Below are 19,154 nucleotides of genomic sequence, written 5' to 3'. Positions count from 1 at the left end.
AGAATTGACCTTGATAACCAGACAGACTCGTGAATATGGGAAAAATGCACCCGTGGAAAATAATCATAGGATGACCTTCAGATGACCAAAGATACTGAAGAGACATTAACAGAAGGCGTAGAGGATAGATACCAAGTGCTTCTTGAGGGCAAGCTTCTTTCTTTGGAAGTATAAAGAATCTATAACTATACACAACAAAATGAACAATAACATAAGAATGCAAAGCCAGACTGTGAGAAACTCTAATAGAACAACCAACCTGGTTTCTTCTTTAACAACGAAGAAAAAGCAAGAAGGGAAGAGAGGAAAGAAAACCCTATTTTAAGAGAGGGGCTCAAGGGTGTGTCAACTGCAAATATATAGCCCTCATTTGGATCCTGCTTCAAACATGATAGTTATACTCTTCTCTTTGCTTTTATATCTATTTGGAATTTTCCATAATAAGAAGTTTAAACATTTACACAATGAAATTCTATGCAGCAGAAAAGAAAGAAGGAGCTCCTACCCTTTTGCGACAGCATGGATAGAACTGGAAAGCATTATGCTAAGCGAAATAAGCCAGGCGGTGAGGGACAAATACCATAAGATCTCACTTTTAACTGGAACCTAATCAACAAAACAAACAAACAAGCAAAATATAACCAAAGACACTGAAATTGAGAACAAGCTGACAGTGACCAGAGGGGAGAGGGGAGGGAATTTCAGGGGAAAAGGGGAAGGGTTTGCAGGAACAAGTATAAAGGACTCATGGACAATAACAAGAGGGGGGTGGAAGTGGGAGGGAGGGGGAAGGTGGGCTGGGATGGGGGTAAAAGGCAGAAAACTATACTTGAACAACAATTAAAAAATTCAGTTGGAAAATAGCAGATAAAAAAAGTTTAAAAATACGAATTGGAAATTTTCAGATATCACAATAAATGTTAATAGCATGACTATCTTGTTTTTTAAAGATTTCATTTAGTTATTTTTAGAAAGACAGAAAGTGAAGGAGAAAGAGTGGGAGAGAAACATCGATGTGAGAGAGGAACATTGATTGGCCATCTCTCTTACAAGCCCTCACCAAGACTGAACTCCCAACCCAGACACGTGTCCTGACCGGGAATTGAGCTGGCAACCCTTCGTTTTCTGGGACAACGCCCAACCAACTCAGCCACACCAGCCAGGACCAGCACGATTACCTTAATATCCAAAAATTAATATTTGTTTGTAATTAGGAAAATACATTTTTAATAAAATTTAATTAACAGAAACTAAAAGTCTTTTCCCCTTTTAAGATCATTATTTTCTTATCATTCTCCTTGGCAACAATCCAAATGAAGTTTCACTCTGAGGCAGTGGGCATCATAATCATCTGTAGTGCTTTGTAAAAATCCAGATGCAGGGCCTCACCCTCAATGCACTTCATCAGTGTTTTTGTTGTTACTTCACTAGCGATTCTGATGCATGTCAATGATTAAGAACCACCACAGTAAGGGTCTGTCACTCCTGAGGTGATTGTATATTGCTTCAAGAATACCCCAATTTTCAGGCAGTTTTATGGTCCTGAGACATCAGACTTAAAAGAGAAGTTATACACAATCATGTTCACATGCTTAACTCTACGAATATGTACTGGTCTACATAGTCTAAAGAAGAGATTATCAATAGAAAAATGGATGAAAGACTTGAACAGGCACCTCACAAAGTGGCAATAAACAAATGGAAAGGTACTTAATCTCATTAGTCTCAAGGTATTGCAAATTAAAAGTACAATATAATGTGACCACACTCATGGGAATGATTAAATTGCAAAAGAAATGCAGAAAATACCAAACGCCGACAAGGATGCAGAGCTAAGGGAACTTTCGCGTGCTGCTGGTAAATTACACACTGGTAGAATCAGGACTGCAGGCAACCCCCTGAGGCGGGGAACCAAGGCATGGAACAGAGGCACAGATTCTCCCTCTGAGCCTCCCAAAGTAACCAACCTTGCCAACACTTTGATTTGGGACTTCCAGAACTATGAGAATAAATTTCTGTTGTTTAAAGCCACCTATTTTGTAATAATTTGTTCTGGCATCCCTAGGAAATGAATATAGTAATTCTGTATTTTTCTGGGGTAACTAGGTAGATTGAAATTAATAACCAGAGTCCCTATTGTAAGTACATGAACATAACAGTGAGGTGCTCTCAAGGGAACCAGGAAATAAGTCCTCACTTGGATCAGAACAGAAATAAACAGATCCTCTTTAAAAAGAAATGACTCCAAGGTCAGAAATACCTCCTTTATAACCTGACTGATGATACTACCTTTTTGAAGAGAAATGTGTCCATTAAAAACAATGGAAATACAAAGAAGCAGAGTCTTACAAGAAAAACACGGACAGTGCCCAATGCAAGCACTGCCAGGAGGGAGAAAGTCTCAGTCAGTGTACTCTAAGAATTACCACCCATGGCAAGACTGTCTCTATGTGAAGATGAATGAATCGGGCTATCTTTGCTTGATGCCATTAAACATTCAAATTAGAAAGCTTCTTTTGTTCCAATTCCTTGCTCACTAAGCAATCTTCTGATTATAATTTGGCTTCCCATGTGGGTTGTCTACAGGGAAACAATGAATTGGTGAGGCCAGCATGAGTATTTGGGCATTTTGGCAGTTACTCTTCATTGTAAATTAATAAATTGACCTTCTGCAATGTATCAGTGTCTCGGGAACCTGTTAGTTCCAGTCAGCACTCCCTAGCTAGTCAACACTAGTGACAGACCGAACTGAGTTTCTAAATATGTGTAAGACAGGCTGGAAACTGGTTAGCAGCAACTTACTATGGTAAATGCTGCCCGAGTCCAACGGTCAGTAGGCTTCCCCAAGAAACACTCCAACCTCAAAACATTTTTTTCATTTTAATTTCTCTAATACATGCCTAGTTGCTATTCCAAAATCTTTACCCTATTTCAATGGTTGTATTCTCTGAGAGTTAAACAGGTAAGCTGTTAAAACAGGAAGGGGGTTTAAGATATCAGATTGTAAAAACTTTTAGGGTGCATACGGATTACAAAAGTCTGAAAACTACCAATTCTGAGAAATTACCACATTAACAATCTTAATTTTGTCACTTTATGGTAAATATGGTTCTGAGAGGCATTGTTCTGAGACTAGAATATACCATGTATACATTAAAATAGTTTGTCCCCCAGATAAACCTTGTATTTTAAGAGTAACCTGTAACAAGTACAGTTAAAAGTAATAGAACATGAAGCTAATATACCAGGTCTACCTTTTAATTTACTAGGTCAAGTTCTTATGGAATCCTCAGAGTACAGTCAAGAAACTTTTACTCTTCACATATTCTTCCTACCACTTCTTAAGCCTGCAGAAATGCTTTTTGTTGTAATTTTTCAAATTTGGTATTTTGAAAAGGTAACTGAATCCCCCATATATATTAGAAGCAATGTCTTGGTTGGTTTAACCTCACCAAAATGTGAAAATCACCTATCTTTATCTGCTTTAGTAAAAGTCACTAAGTTCAAACAAGTACTGAAAACAGTTTGATGATCCAGAACTCTTTCACTGTGTTGTAAATTCCTAACTAGGCAAAATTTAGAAGCTGACTACAAAAATAGATTACTTTAAATTTGAGGCAGTGCCAAACTGATGTTTTTATGGACTTTTTAGGGGACTTACAGAAACGGAGGAAAAGAAGGTCTCTTGTTTTGCTACAGAGGCAGGGCCTGATCTTTAAAGGACACAAAGATACAGCAATATCTAATGATTCATCCTTCCAGTTTATGGGGGCTCAATTCCCAGGGTCCAAAAACACTTAAAAGTGTTTAAGTGTCTCTACTTTTAAGTAGAGACAAAGAAGAAAAACATTTAAAAAGTCGGTTAAATTCATAAATGTAAAGATACTGGTTTAAAAGCTTAAAATAAAATTGAAACGACGTTTTTAAAAAGAGGATATAAAAATTTTACCTGCCCATTACTCATAACCATTGTGTTAAAGAGCACATAGGCACCATCAGGTTGTTGGGCAGGGCAGAAACGAACACCAGCAACACAACTAGCCTTGAAGTATAAATCTAAGATCATAATAATAACGCTGAGGCCCTGGCTAGTGTGGCTGAGTTGGTTGGACATTATCCTGTAAAGTGAAAGGTCATGGGTTTGATTCCCAGCAGAGCACATGTCTAGGTTGCAGGTTTGGTCCCTGTTCATGATACGTATGCCCTGTTCAGGGTACGTAGGAGAGGCAACCAGGTGATGTTTCACTCTCACAACAATGTTTCTCTCTCTCTTTTTCTTCTTGCCTTCCCCTCTCTATAAAATTAAATAAATAAAATCTTAAAACAGCAACAACAAAACAATGCCATTGGGAGCTACATATTGGCAAATAAAAACATTTTACTCAGCAGACTGTTGCTGTTCCAGCCTTCATGCAGAACTGTGTGCAGAACAGTTAGAATAAAAAGTAATTCTTCTGATAAAGTTTTAGAGGGTCCTTGGGCATGTATAAAAACACCCTGTTCTACATTGGCCAGTCCTTTGGCCACTAACATTTGAGCGGTACATAAATGCAGGGAGCAGGGGAGAGATAAATATAATCATTGAATGAATAAACAAGTCTTCTTTATGAAGCTTACAGAAGGAAACCTAGCCCAGAAAGAGATATGCCTGCCTGTCATTCAGAGATGGTTTTATGTTATAATAAAGCAAAATATAAGAACAAAAAAAATCAACCGCCAATCAACCGTGCGGTACCACAAAAGCAAACATCAGTTAGTCTGCTTTCACAGATATAAGTTCTGTTCTTGTTTAGGTGAGATGAACCCTTCATTTTCCAGTCCTATTAGTTATATATGTCAGAATAAAAGCTTCAAATTTAAAGCTAACAGAAGGCTAGCAAACTGAAGCCCTGAGATATTAAAAATAATAACAAATCTACAGATTATTTTCAATTATTAAAAAAAGAAGCTGGCCAAAAAACTAAGAAAGATGTAATGTCTTCTGTGTCTATATAAAGGACCATTGCTACTCGCAGCCTGCAGAAAGAAAGTTGGCTTTATCTTTCTAGTCCTGTATCTTCCTTCGGTTTTACTAGCTGGATTATGCATTTTTTTCTGGGAGTCTTCTTTCTCTTTTCCATTCTACAAGGGGGGAACCCTACAAAAACAAATTATCTTCTGGAGGGTGGTCCCCTTGTAGTACAAGCTTTCCCCACTGAGTGAGTGTTCTAGGAACCCACCTGTATCAGTGGGCCAGCTGGCATTGTTGTGAGAGGCTGTGTTCAGCTTTGGCGAATTTTTGGAAGACCCTTTCAATGTATTTTCCCATTTCATGATGGGTTATTTATGAGCACACCTGCCCACACCGTACTGAGTGTTCAGCAGTTTCATACCAAAAAACAGCATGATCCTTGTGACCCACCCTCTCCTGTTTAACCAACCTCACCCTGAGAGACTTTTTTTTGTTTTCCTAAATGAAGAGTCCTCAAAAGGAAACATTTTGCTAATGTGGAAGAGGTGAAACAAAAATAGAGGCAGAACCACTACAAGGCATCAAAACTGACGGGTTCAAAAATTGTTTTGAGCAGTGGAAAAAATGTCTTGATGGGTTATTGCATCAAATGGGGAGTACTTTGAAGGTGACTGAAGTTTTAAACATGTAAGAATACACAATTTTTTATAAATAAATTCCGAGTTTTGGGGGGTTTCCTGTCATATATGAATAGGACTCATTAAAAGAACAAAATTTCGAGAATGATCCAAGAAAGAAAATAGACCACTGCATTCAGATGCTGTCTGATTCCCATGAAAGGAGAAAAGGAGAAATTGAACATTGGTAAGTACCTATTACATGCTAGACACTGAGTTAAACACTTTTCTATATGTTTTCTTTATTAGACTTAAGGTAAGTACTGTTTTTCTGCGTGATAATGTCAAACCTGAAAATGCTTGATTTTAAAAGGCAAGCTTTTAGATGTGATCAAGTTTTCTAACTCACTTGGTACTAGACTGAAAGAAAGTATCATAAAAGGATAATAGTGAACAGTGAGCTCATCCCAGTTTTCTGAAGCCAGTATTTGATTAACAAATATAAGTTCACTGTAAGCACAGAATATCTCTTAAGACTACTGTGTTTTCTCAAAAAAAAAAAAATTGAAGAATCAAAAAAAACCTGGAAGAATCAAGTAAGGTCTCTGAACTTTGTCTCATGGTGAATCATTTAAAAGGTCAATGTTTAGGATAGGGCAGATGGAAACATGAAAAGTATAGCTTAAAATTTAACTTAATTCAAATGTAACCTGATATTCCAAGGATACAGCTTTCCCAAGCAACAATGTAACACTGCAGAAAAGTTAAGACAGCACAGACAAGGCTTTTAATTTTAAAATAGAGTCAGCCCTGACAGGTATGGCTCTGCTGCTTGGGTGTCGTCCCACAAAGTGAAAGGTTGCCAGTTCAACTCCTGGTCAGGCAAATGCCTGGGTTGCAGGTTTGGTCCCTGGTTGGGTTGCTTATGAGAGGCAGCCAATCAATGTTTCTCTCTCACATCAATGTTTCTTTCCCTTTCTTTCTCCCTCCCTTCCTGTCTCTAAAAATAAATAAAATCTTGAAAATAAACTAGAGTCAAATGAAATTACAAGGCCTATCACAGAAAGTAACATTCCCAAGCTGGATTTGCCATGAGACTCTCACTGAGGCTGGGCCATGTCACATGTATCTGGAATTGCTGGAGAATCAGCAAGCACTTTATAACCTGAGTGGGGTTTTTGAGTAACTAAAGCTTATTAAAACCAAAACAAAACAACAACAACAAAAAACCCAAGCCCCTATTAAATTATTTATTGTGGAGAACAAATATATATAAGCACCCATTACTTTATATACTTTCTTAATGATTCAAGTTTATTATGTGTAGCCTTACCATACAGGACTTAGTGTACATCAGTTTTTATCTGTCTTTTCTCCATTTTCCATCAGCTCTGTGAAACACTGTGGTTCTGAACAAGTCTCTAAAAGCTCTCCAAAGAGAAAAATGTATGATTTTTGTGCTGTGACAGCTATGTGAGGCACTATGTCAGATGCTCGGAGGCTTTTTCTCCAACTCAGTGCAGGGTAGATAGTTCTATGCTTGAAAAGCCTGAACTGGTGGGAAAACTGGTCTTTGGCTCCGTGTGGTGGGGTTACCATATTTGTCAGCACACTTCTATGAAAACTACAACCTCCAATAATAGTTCATTTGGTTTATAACTTCTTATCAGATTTGACCTATCGGTTAATCATGCTAAGCTATTAGAAAGCTTTTCATCTTTCCTATGTAGTATTAGAGCACCACCTTGTGTCAGAAACCTAAGCAAATGAGCAGACGTGTGTTTTTAGGTACCTTAGTTGTCCAAAGTTTTACTGTCCAGTCAAATGATGAAGTAACAAAAAGATGTGAGAAGTCTACTGCTCCAACAGCTGCATGACAATGGATGCCAGTGATTGGTCCTTGATGTCCCTCAAACATCTCGCTGATTCCAGCTTTGCTATTTCATAAAAGTGAAAATGTTAGAGAAATCTGTTGTAAGATGACCACTTACAAAAACATTATTTTTACGATTTATATATTAGACTTTCTAACATAATTTCAATAAACTTAACTTTGTACTCATAACACATCAGAATAACTCAAATTGAGTGTTACTCTGTCTGACAGCACAACTAAAGCAGTAAGTACATTCGGAATCATCAACATCACGCTGTTGACGACAGAAATCAAAAGTCCAATATCTGAGGTGGCGAAATAGAGACAAAGGGATGCTACATGTAAGAGAGAAAATCTGAGCTACTCTCAAATCAAAAGCTTTGAAGGGAAGGAGATCTGTATTTGAGATCAAAACTGGACATTCAATTTTTTTAAGGAAGCAATTGATAAGGAACAGCCAGACAATTTCAAAACAGATTAAACAGCAGGAGAAATACTAGTCAATTTAAAATGTGTCCGTGACATTACTGTACAATTATTAAGAGGACAGACGAAAGCTCCACGTCCAAATAAAATGGGAAAATGACTGAAAATTTTATTTACAATTTTAAAGGTCAGTGTGTGGCACGTGCACACTGTGTCTGTAATTGCTGAATGTCATGTCCTACTACTGACTTCTGGGAACACACACACACACACAAACCACAGCACACCACAGCCCTCAACATTCAGGACACATCAGCACCCAGAATAGCACTTCATTTTTTAAAAAGGATTTGTTTAAATTTTATATACCTGACCTCAAATAATTTGTCACAAATAATAGTGCTCGGGGATAGATTTCTCCTTAGACAAGGGGCAATTTGTCTTAATGAGATTATTCAATGGAGAATTTTAAATAATTGCGGATTCTGGTTCACGTGTACCTGCCATGGCGGCATGCTGTGTACACAGAGCCTTCCTCACTGCCCACAACAAAGTTGTTGACATCCCCGACAGGGAAGGACATGGATGTCACAGCCACCGCCTTTGACTGTTTATGAACCAATTCCATGCTATCCTGCACAGAAAAAATGAAGGCGATTAGTTTGTAAACTTGTAATTTTAAATTTTTAAAAAACTTCTGGTGTTAATTGGTCTATAAACAATTCTTTTATTATATACTTACATAGACTGTCTTTGATTCAATGAACCAGGTTGGAAAAATATATATATAACAAGCAATCAATATATTTAACACATGGTTAGGTTTATGAACTGTTACCATAATACCATTATAAAACATTCTGAAAAACATAAGCTGGGGTTTACATAGACTTGAACAATAACAACAATTGCCTCAAAATTTCAATGTTTTCCACGGATGAGCCTACCTGTGGGTGGGAAAGCATGTCCAGACTCCAGGAGCAAATTTTTCCATCAGTAGAGATACTAATCAGATTGTGAGCATTTTGTGTTCCAACGACATTTACACAATACACAGGATGCTGGAGAAAGAAATATTAAGGTTTTCTGAGATTATTTTACCAAAAACTAAGACAATGTTTTACTCCATGATCACAGGTATTATTTCATATCAAAACAGTCTTGTATCATCACAGCATTAAAGTGAGGGTTAATGCTATTTTGTTGATTAACAAAAGGTTGCCTCAGGAGAAAGATGAGTTTCTAATAAAACAAATTTCCAAAAATACAGAAGAAAGCCTTTGCCCCTGGTTGCTAAATGATGATGAATTCATACATCAAAGGAAACACAGTCTGAGACAACTCTGATGGACACTACTAAGTATTTAATGGTGAAGGAGCCCGGAAGTCTAAGGAAGTAACCTCTCTACTTACTGTGTGTGCAGCAGCCGACAGTGGAGTTCTTTGCACTGGAGTTCTTTTATTGCTACGGTTATCCCACAGCACAATCTGGCCTGAATATGTACCACCAACAACCAGATTTGGATGAAATTTTGCAAATGTAGCAGACATCACAGCTGACTGCAAATAAGTAATATTTGTATACTTAAGATTAAAATGATAGAAGCCTGACAAGTTATAAAAATAAATCTATGTCCAAAACATTTTCCTCTTTATTGTAAGGTATTAGAGGTTATGAAAATAATAACTTCATTTGAAATTTTTGTTTGTCCCAGAAAAAAAAATATTTATTTTAGAATAGTTTTTGCTAAAAAGTCAAATGGAATGATTACTTGAATAAATGTTTAAGTAACTTATAAAGAAAGCAAACAATTATTTTATTTGATTATAGATTTAAGTCAAAAGATAAGTGGCTCTGCATTAGCCTCTAACAATAACCTTACAATAGGATATATGCTAGTTTAAGTTCAGTTAAGTATTTTTTCAGAATTATTATATTATTAAAAGATTATAATGCATGCAACCAAAATAGGCTTGCAAATTCTAACCTTCCACTAAATCTACTTTAAAATGCTGCATCTGTTTCTTACTGCAAACATATGTTTCTACTTAAAACTATCTAGTTCCAACTCCTCAGGCCATGTATAAGTAATTCAGTGGGCCAACAGTCTAATTGTATATTCAGTGGGCCAACAGTCTAATTGTATTTTTCGTTCCCGAAAAACTCCCTGTAGAAAAGACATTTTATAAAAGATTTCTTTTATATAATCAATCACAATAACAGAAAATCACAAGTGCAAAGAACTTTAGGTGTGATTAAACATTATAAGAGATGTCAGAAACACTACAAAAGGCAGATCATGTGGAGCTGAGAAGTCTTCAGTTTTCTGTTAACATCTGCTTGCAAATACGGGGTGGTTTAGCAAATGCCAACCCAATGAAATCATCATGTTGACAAGAAAAGAAAAAAGGCACTCGTCTAAATTCATTAATGTATTTTTAACTTGGTGAAGACTGTTAAAAGACCATTTTACCTGGCAGTGAAACACATACTCTGGGGTAGTTTTTTTATATTTCATATTCCACACAAGGGCCACACCATCAGGTTCATGAGGAGCGTCTTCGTTGTTATTATAGGAAGCCACGAGTAATTCTGGATACTGCTCACAAAAATCAAGTAGAAAAAAAATGCTGTGATAATAAGAACTGCTTTTATATTCCTAGTTACTCAGTTGTCTATCAAATTATTCTGGAAATATAAATACCTAACACTTCATCAAAAAAGGTATCTCTAGAGTAATGCTCACTGCAACGTTAGTAAGTACAACCTTGAATTAGTAAAGTTAGCTATTTCAAATGCTTTTATACTATTCAGAAATGTTTTACTACTTAACTTCATTAATATATGTGTTGCAATTTTATCAAAGGATTTTGAGAGCAATCGAAATGAGTAAAACTGGATTGTGGCATAAATAAAATCATGACTTTTAAATGTAAGTAATGTTTCCAATAATTTCTTCCATAGTACATACGACACAATGAATATGATAAAGTTTCCATAATTAAAATAAAAGGTGAAGGGAAACTCATAGACACAGGCAACAGTATGGTGATTACCAGAGGGAGGTGGGAGTTGCCGGGAGGTAGACCAGGGTAAAGGGGGATAAATGGTGGCGGAGACTTGAGTTGGGTGGTGAACACAGAGTACAATAGATGATATAGAACTGTACACCTGAAACCTACAATTTTATTAACCAATGTCACACCAACAAATTCAATAAATTAAAAAAAATAAAGGAGGAAAACAAGAAAAAATAAGTTAATAGCAACTAGTGCCATTATTATTTACCTGAGATGACCAGTCCAAACAACTAACAACCCGGTGCTTTGACCAGCGTTCATCAAAAAACTGTCGATTTAATGACAGTTTTGCACCTGCTTGAATCTCTCTACAGAAAAAAACACATCCAAAAAGAGATGGTGTTATAACTTCTTGTTCTTAGTCCTAAAGTAATTTAACATTCTGAAGCCATAATTTTAGAAATTAAACATTACCCTTCTTTGTCTTCCAAATCTCTTCCACTGTAGTCAAAGAAGATGTTAATCTGCTCAGAAAGAGCTCTTTCTACAATTCTTGTGGAATGGTCAAAGAAACTTAAAAATTCCTCAGTGTGCAAGATTTGTTGCTTTTCTTCTTCAGTCAGCTCATGAGGGGGAGCTGGAAAACGAATGTTTTTCTGATGTCTGACACATGTGAGCCAAATCAGGTCAACTTGCCATTAGTTTGGATCAATGAATATCACACATTCTTTTGCAATCTGATTCACCTCTTTGATTTAGAGCATTTTATTCTACGTTCATACATACATAATAAATCTTAATAGGAATCAACAACGTTTTTTTCAAGTTAAATTCTTTAAGATACCTTTACTATCATTTTCCTCATCTTTCTTTAAAGTTTTCTCTTCTTCAGGTTCAATAGGCGGTTTAGGAGTCACTACATCATCTTCTTCTTCTTCATCTAAAAAAACAGAACAAAAATTACTTTTATGAAAATAATGGCTAATTTTGAGGTACTGTGCAGAAAGTATAACAATTCTTTACATAAAAGCAAAAGGAAAGCACTGATAAGACAGAATGAGGGCAATTAATACAAATTTTGCTAACAAATTCTGAAGAAAGATTAAATAAAACCCCCTGGTTTTTATACATACCTATGTGGTATTTCATCAACACTCATACCGAATTCTGTAGCTACGGAAACTGAAATAAGATATATAAGCAACCAGGATGAATTCCTTATGGAAATCTCTAAAAGCTTGCAAGCATTTATCATTCCAGACAGAACAACATGCTACTCTTGCATAGTTTTATGTAGCATGCTGACACATTAATGCTGTAGAATGAAGAAAATCAAATGTCTAAAATAGCCTACAGAGCTGGCTGCTTACTTGTGATCTGAAACCATCAGTGTCTAATGGGTCTTCATATGGCATAAAGACAGCTTACATTAACTCTCAGGTTGCTATTTGAGAGGCAGATTTTAAAGATAATAGCTATGAGACCACATTTTCTATTCTGTCATTTTAAATGCATGTCTCATTATCTATCGTTATATAATGTGGCAATAAGCACTTAAAATAATATTTTCTTAACTTGAATAAAAATATATATTGAAATTTTATACGTTTATAATACAACCTTTTTTTCTTACGAATGTCCTCTTATATTCCCAAACCAGGAAATACCTTAAAAGCACTTATTTTAAAATGTTACAGAACATACAACTCTCCCTATCTTCTCTTTCGCTACATACTGAGATGGATTTTCATGGAGAAAACACTTACTTTTATTGCCTAAACAGATGTGTCATTTGTCTATAAGGGAATAGCAGCAGGCATCTACAGCAGAGTACATCTCAAGTAATGAGAGCCTATTCAATAAGGGAACTTTACTTGTTAGTTATAATCATTCCCCTGACCCATGTTCAAAATTATCTAAAACATACATACATACGACATACACAAAAGAATGGCCAAGGATGGGAACCAGCTGCCAAGTCACGGTCCCAGCAGCCAGGCCAGCTGACTAGATAGTAACAACCAGATGGCACTGCTGGGACTGTGTCTTTCTGCTACATGGTGGCAATGGGATGGCATAACATTCTTCCGCTTGACTGCTTCCAATCCTGTCTCTCCCCAATGGTGAGCCGTGCAATTACCCACACTCCAGGAGGCCTACAGATAAGCCTTTACCCTGCAAACAAAATGCAGCTTGTAGGCCACACCAGCTGCCAAACCACACACATAGTGTTAGGTTTGGAGAGCTATGAAAATCTTTCTAACTCTATAGTATAAGCAATAAAAATATAACTGTAGCTGTAGGAAAGAAAGCTTTAAATGACACTGTATAATGCACACAATGATACAACCTCCAACTTAATCAAAATGATAATGACGTATGCCAATCCTACATTACTTGAAATAGAGTGATTTTTACGTTCTGACAAGTTTACAGAACTAGGATAAATGGCACGAATGATTTCAATATATGCTCATACTTCTGAACCAAATGGTGAAGGTTAAAATTTTTCCTTTCAAGGGCCTCAATCAGCCACAAAGGAAAACAGTAATCACTGTCTTTTCAGCCAGCCCAACCGCATTTGTCAGCCCTTTCTCCGTCAATGCAGCCAGAGCAATCAACCTGCCAAACATTCAGAATGGAAAAACAATCTGAAAATACAGGGTATAATGCACCTGCCAGTGAAAATGGCCATTTCAAGAAAAGCTAGTGATCTCAGTGACCCCGCTGAGGAGGCGGTGGTGCAAAGGGGAAAGAACACGTAAAAGAATTCTTAGTGATCGCCACTCTCTTGCACATTGACACTTCCTTACAAAGCATGCCAATTACAGCTTTTGTGCTACTTAAAAAATGAAAGCTTTTTGGGGACAATATAATCACATAGAGAAACAGAAAGACAGTACTCCTTTTTTAGATGAATTCTCATATACAACGGATTATTAATCTGAAAATGGTATAACTGGTAACAATTCTATACTCCACTGCTCAAACATTAGAACAAAATCCTACCATAAAGTCACCTGCAGGTGTAATGTAATAAAATAATTTAATTACATTTAACTTAAAAGTTGACTTTTAGAATAGGATAGTTACTCCAATTAAAAATTAAGTCTGGGGATATACATGTAAATACACACACATGTACATATATATCCATTTTCTGCTAATACCATCAATTATTCTAATCAATTTTGTTTACTAGTAGCATTCACTGTATGTAAATCCTAAAATCAAAGACAGGGATTTTGAATCACACTGGACAGGTCATTCTTGAGCACTGTGAATTATAAATTACAGCCTCCTACCCACATTGTATTCTCCTCCTTCAACTTTGTTGCATTATACGGCTTCTAAGTACCATTTCCAATGACAGGTGTCAAATTCCTGTCATAATGCATATGGTCAGTACTTTAGTGCTAAGTGACCTCATAATCTACATACTTAACAGAAAAGATCTTGTTTATAGATACTCTTTTTCTTTTAAAATTTAAAATGTAGATGAAGTATGTTAGACAGTGATCTATATCTGCCTACTATATGGCATCTGCCATGTCTATTTGCCTATATAGATTATTTTAGTTGTTGAATGATAAGTATTAACTACTTAAATACATGTTTTCAGGATTTAATTTCAGAATGAATGTGCATACCTCCCTTTCCACATTGATTAAAAACTCATTTAAAAATTATGATAGGTATTTAAACCCAAGCTTCATAAAAATGATTAAGCTTGATAAAATTTCAAGGCACATAAAAAATAAATGATCTATTCTTATGAAATGCAAAACAATATTTTTATTATAAAATCTTAAACAATTACCTATATATAAACCAAATATTTGGCAAAAATGCTTAACATCATTAACATCAGATTAGAGAATGTTCCTAAAATAAATATATTTCCCTTATTAAAAACTAATACAATAGCTACCAAAGGACTACTAATGTGACCAAAATATTACAATACTAAAGATTTTCTAAGCTAGTCCCTATTACATGATAAGCTATAATATATTTAAAAGTGAAAAAGACTGCAACAGAGCAGGAAGACTGAAAAATGGGACTGCCATGTCACATCAATTCATTGATGAATATTCATTGCAATATGCTAAGTGGTTAACTCCATGCTTTCTCTGACAGGGAATCTAAGGTTATAAACTGAGCAGTAAAGAATGCATAAAAGTAGCAGTTACTTTTAAAATGACAAATCTCTTGTCAATGAACGCTAAGACTAGGTTTAATGAACCAATGAATTTTTACTCTGAGTTAACATCAAAATTGTGATGTATTTTGGTGAGATGGAAAGAAAAGCTGTTCTGTAAATTAAACTGCACCTAGAAATAACACCAAAGAATGAAATTTCAGTTGTCAGAATAATCTGTTACAATGCAGTAGGTTAATCAAAGTTAAATCACCTGTGAAATGGGTGGCTTTTGTTAAACTGAAGGGAGTCTTAAGAGCAAGTTTTCTCATCTGTATGTCATATTATATTTAAGAGAATTCTAAGATAAGAATAAGCTACAAAGTACACTTTGAATTATTTTAAAATATTACAACTCATTTAACAGGTAATATACAAAAGCCTGGAAAATGCTCACTAACCAATGATAATTTTTAATCTATCACTATGATTAATTTTCAATATGAAGTGAAAAACAAATCCCATCATTAGTCCATCAGTGTTGTTTAAAAATATATTTGTTGTCTATAAATAGTTTCATCATTCCGGTGTACCCTAGTCAAAGTTTAATCCAATGAAGAATACCTAATTTAAAAAGTAGTCTGATTATTCATGGTACAAAGAAAGTTGCCACTGAGTTTTAAAAATCAAGAAATTTGTTGCATATAAAAATATTCCTTAATTTACAAAAATTAAACATGAGTAACTGTATAAACATATTTCAGAACATGAGAATATTAGTGGGAAATGCTGCAATCATTAATTTACAAATACGGGTTAGATATGTATTACTTTCTGTTAATATTTTTAAAATAATCCCTTCTTGGATCAACATCATTTGAATTACTTCATTTCAATCCATTTGTCCATAATTTCACCTTCTTATACCCTACTCTTTAAAATCATTATTAAGCGACTTTATACTGGGCCCTGAGCAGTGTGGATCAGTTGGCTGAGCATCATCCCTCGAAGCAAAAGGTCATCAGTTCAGTTCTGGGTCAGAGCACATCCCTGGGCTGCAGATCCCACCCTGGAGGGTGTATATGAGAGGCAACCCATCGACATTCTCTCTCACATTGATGTTTTTCTCCTGCTCCTTCTCCTCCCTTCCCCTCTCTCTCTAAAAATAAATAAATAAAGCTTAAAAAAGAGAAAATATATAGGGACAAAGCTTCATGAATGTATCAAGGGAATCCATTCCTTTCATTTTTTTTTAAATATCTAGAGTAAGATGCAAGGTCACTTGAATTTCCTTAATAATTTAGATCTTCAATAGCAGACTTTTTAGTCTGATCAATTTTGTTTACTGGTAGCATTCACTGTATGTAAATCCTAAAATCAAAGACAGGGATTTTGAATCACACTGGACAGGTCATTCTTGAGCACTGTGAATTATAAATTACAGCCTCCTATCCACATTGTATTCTCCTCCTTCAACTTTGTTGCATTATTTTGCAACAAAGTTGCAGATATTCTGAATACAGATCTAATGCTAATTTGGGGAACGTATAAGAAAGGAATAATACTCTATATTTACTTTAATGCAGAATTTGTCTCTCCTACATGGTCTTTTCATACAAAATTCAGATTTTATTTAGGCAGTACTGGTATAATTTACACAGACCCTATGATCTATGCTCTCATAAATATTCCATTTCTCTGAGGCCATAATTTCAGGTATGCTGATTAAAGTCTTTCAATCCAGATTAAGAACAAATGCTTAAACTTTCAATTATATTTATATACTCACAGATTCTCTGAGGGTTAAAACTAACTTTTTTATGTTATTATATTCCAGAATTTTAAAAAAAACATTTTAGACAAGGTTAGCATTAACCACAGGCCCACGAATTTAGTTTACTTGGGAAGTGTTAATTCCAGATGTTAAGATCATTCAATAAAAAATTAAAAGCTATTTACATATAATACTTTCCTACACATTATAAATGCTAATTAACATATACCTGAATAAAGACATCTGGCTACTAAACCAATACCAAAAGTAATGGCAAAATCTGCTCAGATAATAAAATTGAATGGTATAAAAAAATAACTTTACTAGAAATTAAAAGGGAGGTAGCCCTGATATTCTCTCTACATTGTGACCATAGGCTCATCAACCAACTTCCCAAGGCCTTAGTTGTAAACAAGATGATTAGTAGATAACCTTTAGGATTTCTTCCTCTTAAAAAAAAATTTCTAAAAATAGCAACAAAAATCCATACTGAGAGGTGAATAATAAAAATGCCATTTTTCAAAAAAGTTAAAAACTGTTAAAAGGTAAGGAAGGGGGAAAAGTAACTTTTCCAGGAGTATAACTGTGGGCACCGTGCTCCTGCCATGAGAAGCTTTTTACCTGTGGAGAATGAAATTGACTGAGTTCACGTGTTCCTAGTCAATTTCATTCACAGTAGGCACTTTAAGACAGCAAAGAACCTTGGTTCCGAAACTGTACCACCAACTTACACAGTAAACTTGAAAGCAAGAAGATGGATAGAATGGAGAAAAAGAAAAAACAAGACAGAATAAAAACTACTGCCTTTTAAAAGAATAGGTTCATGCCATTTAAGAAAATGAGAGAACGATAAGAGTTAAATCTATGACCAATTTTTATCTTCAATTTGGTAACTCACATTACTTCTGCACTGATTACACTGCCTACCCAAGTTTAATTTACTGTCTGTTACACTCAAATTGTGATTTCTGCAATTTTGTCTCATGGCGAGTTTTGGAATTTGTTACATAATTCTTCAATGGGAACCTGCTAGGCTAAGTTTGAGAACCACTGTATTAAAGTGATGGATAAGTACAAGTGTTTTCATTATATAAACTTAATTTCAGGGTTTTTTCTTTCCCTTCTTTCTAAAAACTTCCACAAATTGGGAGAAGAAACTTAATGGAAGAGCCCTTGACATGAAAATAATTATAATGACAGAGAAAGAAAATTATCTAATTTTTATAAATAGTTCCAAAGGCTAAGGATGGCCACATGGTATCGGGATATATTTCTTCCTCTGCTTCAGTTACATACCTCAACCTGAAACTAAAAACACCAAAGAAAAGATAATCCAGTGCCTTCATATATATCATATACTCAATAAACCTGTAGAATCAATGAATACTTATTATGTTACAAATGAATAAATATGGACCTTTGTAAAATTAATAACTAAGTCTAGTCCTCAGACAAATTTTAAAGGTATGCCTGCCTCAATGGTGCTGATTAAAAACTAGGCTCAGTTCACCTGTCTTGTCACTTTCACCTCCTATCAGTAAAAATAAGAAAAATTCTACTTAATACTATGAAAGAGCAAAGCTGCTCATTCATTATTCTTAGGTAATCACTATAAAACAACATTATCCTGATGTATATGCCAATAAATAAGTGAACTATAATGAGGTATTTTTCAAACTACAGATCTAAACCAGTAAATTAAGTACACAATGGTCAACATTTAAAAAAGTGAAATATCGCAAGGACAGGGAAGGTGCTATTCCATAAAAATCTTTGTTTCAGTTAATCCATGAATTAACTGTTTCAGTTAATTCATGAATTAACTGTTTCAGTTAATTCATCTGTATCCATGTTTGTATTGGACTGTAATATTAATTGAATTTCTTACCACCGGTTATCATAAAAGCAGGAAAGTGCTGCTACAGTGGCAGCATGAGAGAGAAAGCACATCTTGGAATCAGTTGGACTTGATTTAGAATCTTAGCTACTATCTTTGAGACCCTTGATAAATTCTCTCTTTCAGCTTCAGCTTCTTCACGTACACAAACAGTACCAATACTTAACTCTAAGGGTTTTGGTGAGAGCATCAGAAGTAATATAAAGTGCTTCACACCACCCCTGACATGTAGTAGACACTCTGCTGTTAAAACTTTCAGTAATCAATTTAAATATGAAGTTTGATGAACTGTCACAAATGAATAGCTAAAAAAATACATATTTGAAAGATGCTAATAGGTTCAATTTTGTTCAAAGCATTCAGATGGGATACATAGAACAGAAAATAACAGCACACACTTGCATCTACCCAGCATGTCATCATGGAATTCAGGAAGGCCATAAAGCAGAAT

General features: G+C 35.2%; 1 protein-coding gene across 5 annotated transcripts in view; it reads right to left on the bottom strand.

Annotated features, from left to right (window-relative positions):
• Positions 1-19,154, bottom strand: part of DYNC1I2 (dynein cytoplasmic 1 intermediate chain 2) — a 53,768-nt gene that overhangs the window by 7,944 nt on the left and 26,670 nt on the right. For all 5 annotated transcript variants that reach the window (XM_037139517.2, XM_037139519.2, XM_037139516.2 and 2 more), the window contains 8 exons: positions 11,736-11,831; positions 11,366-11,528; positions 11,160-11,259; positions 10,345-10,470; positions 9,284-9,430; positions 8,818-8,931; positions 8,371-8,504; positions 7,361-7,505 (listed from right to left, as the gene is read on the bottom strand). In XM_037139517.2, coding sequence (XP_036995412.1) covers positions 7,361-7,505; positions 8,371-8,504; positions 8,818-8,931; positions 9,284-9,430; positions 10,345-10,470; positions 11,160-11,259; positions 11,366-11,528; positions 11,736-11,831 — 1,025 coding nt within the window. The remainder of the gene's footprint in view (positions 1-7,360; positions 7,506-8,370; positions 8,505-8,817; positions 8,932-9,283; positions 9,431-10,344; positions 10,471-11,159; positions 11,260-11,365; positions 11,529-11,735; positions 11,832-19,154) is intronic.

Source organism: Artibeus jamaicensis, unplaced genomic scaffold, assembly GCF_021234435.1.
Source record: "Artibeus jamaicensis isolate MK-2021 breed Jamaican fruit bat unplaced genomic scaffold, CSHL_Jam_final contig_391, whole genome shotgun sequence".
Taxonomy (NCBI): domain Eukaryota; kingdom Metazoa; phylum Chordata; class Mammalia; order Chiroptera; family Phyllostomidae; genus Artibeus; species Artibeus jamaicensis.
Note: the sequence above shows the minus strand (reverse complement) of the source record. Positions and strands in the feature narration are given on the sequence as shown.